Source organism: Phallusia mammillata, chromosome 5 (genome assembly GCF_965637545.1).
Source record: "Phallusia mammillata chromosome 5, kaPhaMamm4.hap1.1, whole genome shotgun sequence".
Taxonomy (NCBI): Eukaryota; Metazoa; Chordata; class Ascidiacea; order Phlebobranchia; family Ascidiidae; genus Phallusia; species Phallusia mammillata.
The window spans coordinates 14310283-14317923 of record NC_137256.1 but is presented as its reverse complement, the minus strand read 5'-3'; the positions used below and the strand labels follow the sequence as shown (position 1 = coordinate 14317923).

Genomic DNA, 7641 nt, shown 5'->3' with positions numbered 1-7641 from the left:
AAAACTCCTTTGCCAAATATTTTGATTTTCAAACTGCTCTAAACAGATTTTATGTTACTGAAAAGAGTACAATATTACCGGTAGAGCTACTAACACCATACGTTTCTCCTGATCCAAAAGTGCTTAATTTTCGATAGATGGCGTAAAGAGCTGAATTATTTATTTAGCGGCTATAAATGGGTTGGGCTGGGAAATATTTACATAAAATTTTTGCATTAGTAACTAACTTTTTGGGTTAGTTTTATTGAATTTTAAGTGCTAATACCTTACCCCAACCCTAATAGCCCTAACCGTTAGCATTTTTTGAGATATACCGTTTTAAATGAAAAAAGTGCTCTTTGCGCCACCTGTCAAAAATTAAGCACTTTTGGATCAGGAGAAACGTATGGTGTTAGTAGCTCTACCAATATTACCAGCCTAGGAGCCATGTGCGTCAGACTTTTTGTAGACCTATTGTTTGCAAACAATGGAAATAACGTCACAATATAGATTATGACGTCATAAACAGTTAAAACTGATCTTCACAGTTGGAAATTAATCTGGTCTTTTGGGGCGTCAATATATGGCATATATATAATTATGATGTAAACCTATTTCTGTAATTTTAAAACAAAAACCAGCAGGTAATAGGCGACTGGTGGTGAAATTAGAATCTGCAATGCGGCCGTCGTAGCGAAAATGTTGTTTAAGTGTATAAAACTAGATTAAAAGTCACATGCGGCCCTCGGCATAATTTCCAAACTGCAATGTGGCCCCCGAACCCCACGAGTTTGACACCCCTGGTGTAAAGGCAACATTATTCCTTTTCATCAGAGTTATACATTTAGCATTACTATCTATTAACGCAGTGGTTCTCAACCGGGGGTCCGCACAGCGTGTTCAGGGGGCCCGCGACAACTTCGGGGAAAAAACGAGATTGATAAATCGCGATTAAAAAATATCGCTTCAACGTGTTAAAATAGCATGAAACTTGTTTGAAAACGTTCTTTATGGGCGAAAACAAAATGCATTGTGACATTATAACCCCATTGTGACGCAGACGTAAATTGTCAGTGGCAAACAACGTCACATCACAATGCAATGTGTCTTTCTTGTTGATACACGATGTCCCAAACCAAAGTGATTGAAATTTTGGTCCTGGACCGAACGTGGTCGGCATTTAATGCACCATGTATAGGTTGCTTGTTAATAAAAAAGTACAAAAAAGCACCGTCACCTTCAAGCGGTCCGCAATCAGATTACACTGTCGAAAAGGGTCCGCAAGGGCAAAAAGGTTGAGAACCACTGTAACGTCAAACAAATTATATTTAGTCACTTCCATTGCTTTATCTAAAGTTTGCAAGTTGAAGTAGAGCTACTAACTCGGGAACTCACAGCACACGGTAGAGTTACTAACGTAAGAATTCACAGTAGCCAGGTTTGGAAATTTCCGCTAAGTGGCGCAGCGGAGCGTGGGCGTTCACGGTGACAATAATTGCTAATTGCTGCTGAGTCATTTTTTTAGGTTAATTTTATTGTTATTATTATTACGAAACCTCTAACCCCAAAGCCCCAACCGTCAGTATTTTTTTTATTTTTTTTATTGATAAATAATAAAAAAGAGCGAAAAACGGTAACAAATTACATCACACTTCAGTACATAACAGGCGACACCACTTTTTGCGGTAAGCAAGAAAGTTTCCACGTTTTTTTGATACATGATATTCTGATACACGCACTAAATTAAGGAAGCGTACAAATCTAGATACCGTCGGTTTATTTTCACTATATTTGCATTGGTAAATGACATATCTGGCACATAATAACATACAGTTCACCAATTTATCGCCGGATCCACCATTGTGGACACCAAAAAGTAAGTTCACGGGAGGTAACGTCAGTGGGACTCGGGTTCTAGCACTAATCCATGCACAAACGTTTTCCCAATACAGTCTAGTTACATGACAAGAATAAAAAAACATGGTAAACGTTTTCTGTAGCATTTTTACAGAATGTGCACAAGTATTTTTTACACAAACTGCATTTAAAATATTTAAGTGCGCCATCTACCGGAATTTAGCAAACCTGCGTGCAGTGAGTTCCTGTGTTAATAGTTTTATGTTAATAGTTAACCGCAAATTTATGCCAGCAACTAACGAACTACACGTGATCCAAACTAAACTTACTACTGTAACTATGGCCGAAACGGCACAGCAGAAAGAAACAAACTACAATATTATTGTTGCGTCATAGGGAAATCTGGCATTGTGGTCCAATCACACGGCATGAGATGTGAGTGATTTACGATGTTACAGGAAATTTGTTACACCATAGATAACTTAATGGTTACACCGCAATCAAATCAAATCAAAACAATTTGCCTTTTTGTTACGTGTGAATATATTTAGGAGTATTATTGTACACTAAAGATGTATTTACATTCGACCACAATTTATACTTGGTCGCATTCCACAACCTGACATGAAATAAGACAAAAAAGTTATAGTTTTTAAGTAGGAATGGGTCTTCGCGACCCCTTTAAAAGTGCAAGGATGTAATGCGCCACTTCTAATCATGCAATGCACTACGTTTGGAGCATGCGCCATAGGTTGACCGCCCCTGCTGTAAAAAATAGAGCTTTGCTGGTCCACTTTAAGTAGAACACAATCTGTTGGTACCTGAGAAAGCCTGGTAACTCCCGTTAGAGGGCGCCAATACCTTATAACAGGAGTTCTCAAACTGTGCGTCGCGACGCCCCGGTGCGTCGTTTCAATTTTCCAGGGGCGTCGCACAATGGTTCCGTTTCGTAGCTTTATGTTGCTATATCAATAAACACAACTTTAATAATAAGTTTCCTCATTAACTTTTTTTTCGCTGGTGCGTCGCAAGCCCAGAAAACTTTTCCAGAGGCGTCGCAACCCAAAAAAGTTTGAGAACCACTGCCTTATAATATTCCACATTGCCATAAAATACATTCTATAACTGAAAGAAAAAGTTAGGTACGCTATTCACGGCTTTGAATAATCTGATAAAAAAAATCACGAGGACAAATAGCTAAACAAAAGTGGTGCAAGCATAAACATCCAAAAAATGGTTCTTCCTAGAGTAAAATAACGTCCTTCGCCTTCCCCTCCAGTTTGTTTGTGTTTATATCGCCTTATATCGCCTTATCTCGTCAACCAGCGTGTTTTCTCTGCCTGTGGATTTTTATCGGACGATAATATACAAGTTGCCTTGTTTCCTCCCTCCGGCCGCGCACCTGTAATGTATTTTTTCTTTTTCTTGTCTGTTCGCTTGTTTGATGCGGTAGTGGTTCACTCGGTGCGTTGGTTGCCGCTGCAGCTTGAGTAACGTTTTTTAACATTCCATTTTACACTTTTATTAGTAGGTCTTTTATGCATACTGTTTTCATTAATTTTTTATGAATCTTTCTGCTTGTTCGTAGATACTGACGATGCTGTAATAGCGAAATATATATATCTTTAAAACCAAAGGGTGAACGACTAAGTGATTTGTCGGAACTTACATCTAAAAAAAATCAGAGCCAGTATTTGTGTGTAAAACATAACTACGTTTCGACAAGTGCTATTGTCATCATCAGGCGATCGGAATTAAAAATAACAGAAGACATGCAACTAGGTGCGGCACAACGGTAAAAAAGGACGACACGAAGTAAACGATAAAAGCAATTAAACGAAAATAAAGAAGCACGCGGAAAGGTTGGAAGTACCAGAGGCCCGGCATGGTGCGACCGCTACATAAAACACCTATACAGTTTAATGCTCCTCGAATTTAATACAAGCTAAGCAGTTTAAGTCATGATCAAGGTGAGTTCCAAATCTAACATGAGAGTTACATGATTTATTTGCAAGAATATTTATTAGCAAAAAGATTTTATGAAATCGAAGACGTAATTTCTTCCCGACAGCTTTCAGCATGTTTAAAGTGATTTAACAGAAAATTTGAAGCAGCTAGTCGAATTGCTTTTCCGTGTAGAAGTTTTCGCCTCACAAGGTGGTTGAGCGATAAATAAAAAGTATTTTGGTTTCGGAACAATAACATAAAATGGAAACAATAAATAAAAAAGTAAATAAATAAACAACCTGATTGCAGCTCTGCAAGACTTTCAGGTTGGAGATTTCAAACGTCCCGTGACTTACTATAGTCCGGTGGAAGAAGGTTTATAGTTTGCGGCAGCCTGTACCATACAAAACTGTCATTGACGAATTGCATTTTCATGGAAATCTGTGCTGTGTCTGTGAGAGCCACAAAACGAAAATATTACTGATAAACTTATTTACAAAAAAAAACTAGGCAAGTATAGCGTGTATATTCCATGATTTGCAATTAATCACCCGTCGAAATTCCCCGCTTCCTCTTTGCTGATGAAATATGCCTGGCCTATTTCTGCGCATCTTATGGAAGCGACGCTTATTTTTGTACACTGGTAGACAGGCCAATATATGGATTCTAAAAATACTTTAGCTGATGACAGAAGGTTTGATATTGCAGTCTACAAAATAAGATGGTTGTTTCTTGTTTTCTTGGTTGTTTTGCAAGCACTATGCAGTTTCAATTTTGCAGGATTTGGTCAAGTTAGCGATGTCTATCACGTATATTTCCAAGTTAGCTATGCGCAAGTGGACTGGTTGACAACGACAGCGTTTACTGCAACTGTTGTCGCATCATTGACATTAGCAGTGTTGAGTTACTTTAACCTAATGAAGCTCAGAAAGTTAATCATCGTTGCATCAATAAGTATCACCATAGCATTTGGACTTATCTTTGTGGCTGTAACTAACCAATCTTTGTTTGCCTGCGCCATCACTGGTCAAGTATTCACTGGAGTTACAGCTGCAATTTTGGTTGCCATTCCGCCAATTTTTGGAGTAGTGTGGTTTCCAACAGATCAGTTTGGAACCGCAATGTCTTTCGTGATGTTAGGAATTTCAACTGGTAGTATTCTGGGGTATTTGATACCTGCAAATGTTTTTTTAATTCCCAAATATCACAGTCAAAATGTTACACAAGCACAAAACAATTGGTCTGCCGAAAACCGCACAATTATGATGAAACTGTTTGCTACCTATTTAAGTATTAGCATTATACTGACTGTTTTGCTGTTTTGGTTATTACCAAATAAACCAACACATTACCCGAGTTTAGCCCAAGCAATAAAAGAGGAAAACGAGAAGTTGAGAACAACTTCGTCCAAAAGTTTTAAAATGTTTGTCAATGAATTGAAGAAATTGTTTACTCTGAATTTTGTTTTAATGACTGTATCGATGGGCATAATATTTCATGTCAACACAGTTGAGTTAACGATGATGGCGGAAATTCTTACAGCTATTAACAAAAATGATTCCTTATCTTTGTCTTCTGATGTTGCTGGTGGGTTTATTATGAGTCTGATGGCAGTCGGTGGTTTTTTTGGTTGTGTTGTTTCCGGAATCATTGTGGACAAGTTTCAAAAATCTCATTTGCAAGCCATCATTGGTGGTGCTGCAACTTGTGTAGCATCCGTCGGTATTATTTGCGGGTACAAATACCAAAACATGATTGCAATCGCAATCTGCAATGCTCTTTACGGTTTTTTCATTCGAACAAGTATTGTTCCATTGTACAAGCTAATAATTGAACACGCTTATCCAATCGACGAAATTTTCGTAAGTCATAATCTTGTAGGTGTTGGATCCTTAGTTGGAACGTTAGCAGCCGAAGTTGGACGCTTGATTTACAAGCGTACATCTGGACTGTGGGTTCTTGTTTTTCAAGCTGTTCTTTTGCTGATTGCCACAATCGGTGTGTCGTGCAGCAAACCTGAGTTCAATCGCCAGCGAGCGGAAGAAAACAACCACGAAACAGATACGGAACAAGAACATTTATTGGAATGAACCTGCGCCACACGCTATATATTTTCGTGCTGTGCGAAAGTTTTACTTGTTGTTCAACGTCCCGGCGTATAAGAATTTATCATAAAATGCATGCTGAAAAGATTTGCCTTTTTTGTTTCGCAATATATGAAACGATATTAAAGGTTCATAATTTGGTTTTTGGTTTGTCAATTTAAATCAACCAGCACTTTGGGACTTTCCATTATTTTATTTTTTATCATTACCGAAGCTATGCAGGAAAGCTGAATTTGCTTGTCATAGTGAATAGCCTACATTTTGTTGTTTATGTTTCTACAATCGCTGTTGTCATCATCACTACAATATGTTTAAAGAGCAAACTGTGCTTTGACAAGATCGAGTTTAAGCCTACCTTTGTGTTACCAGCAAAGTCAAACACGTCACACTACATCCCAAAGTTACTCACTATACCCGACAGCCAGCTGCATTTTTTCAGCTTTGAAGCAACCAAAAAAATATTTTTTGTTACTGATTTCAATTTAGGAATATATGATCTAACTGAGAACGAATCTCTATAACACGTTATTAACTTTGACGCGTTGACAATTATCACTGGTAATTTGTTTTCAAACTGCTTAGCACGTTCTATGGTGCGCAATTAATCACGCCTCAAACTTTTCCACATCCTCTTTGCACATGAAATATGCTTGGCCAGTTCCGCATGTGGAAGCGTCACTGATTTCATACACGTATGGATTCTAAAGTTACACTCGGTGTTTTGAGTCCGATTGACTTTATTTGAAGAACCCATCTCTATTCCACCCGACAAATTAAGTTTGGGTCCATGTTTTTCAGCATTCGAACCCGCGCCCCCCAATTGGCGTGTGCCAGCGTTTTCATGGGCTTGTAAATGCCCCTTTTGCAGAACTTTCTGACGACGCCATGAGTGTTTCCCAACCTGTTTTGTCCATGTCATAGCTAATCAGGCAAAAATCCAAATGTGTCCCATGTGGTGATATATGTCTTATTGAAAAAAGTTGACGATCAGTGGTTCTAAACTTTTTGGTTACTTTCAGTTAGTTAACAATCAAAGTTGTTTACCCTAAATTATGCATAAATTTAACCATGAGGATTGTACGCAAACAATTACATTTTTTGTAACTGGTGATAAAATAATGGAGCAATGCTAGGCTCTCATAGAGTCTCACGTATACGTTATTGCGCACTTTTTTATGCTTTTAGTGGCCCAAACAAAAAAATTTAGCGTCTCGCCAAAATTCGCAACGACCGCGGACATCAGAAATCACTTATAAATAGAAATTAACAAAACAGGTTAGTTTGAAACTAAACCTAAATTATACCCTCTAAAAATGTCCCCTGTGAGGCGTCAGCCACGTCGGAAAACATTATGTTGTTTCGATATGAAAAACTACGCCTTGTATGCAGTGGCGTAGGAGCATATGCTGCCGCCCCTGGCTTTCGTTGAAAATGCCGCCCTAAGTAGACTGCAGCAAATTTTAAAATAGTTTCATGTTCAAGCAATCTTTTCAATAAAAATAATTACAAATAATGTGCCGCGTCTCAGAAGTTCTATATTGCTCGAGAAAGAAGCCTCACTGTCTCAGCGTTAAGGCCAAAAATAAATGACAAAAAATGGAGAACAAATGTATCAGGCAAATAAAAGATCAATAGTTGCATCAAAATTGAACTTTTCGAGCTTTCGCCGAAGCAAAATCAGCGATAATATCTTCGAGATCAAGTTTTTGAACGTAGTCTCTTTCTCTAGAAAGAATCGATAGAGCTGATAGCC

The 7641-nt window shown here is 38.1% G+C and overlaps 1 protein-coding gene across 1 annotated transcript; it reads left to right on the top strand.

The window, feature by feature from the left end:
• The first annotated feature begins 3142 nt into the window (after window positions 1-3142).
• Window positions 3143-6028, top strand: LOC145230592 (choline/ethanolamine transporter FLVCR2-like). The gene has a single exon (XM_080096056.1). It carries the CDS (start codon window positions 4443-4445, stop codon window positions 5871-5873), a length of 1431 nt encoding a protein of 476 aa, XP_079952182.1. The 5' UTR covers window positions 3143-4442; the 3' UTR covers window positions 5874-6028.
• Window positions 6029-7641: the final 1613 nt, after the last annotated feature.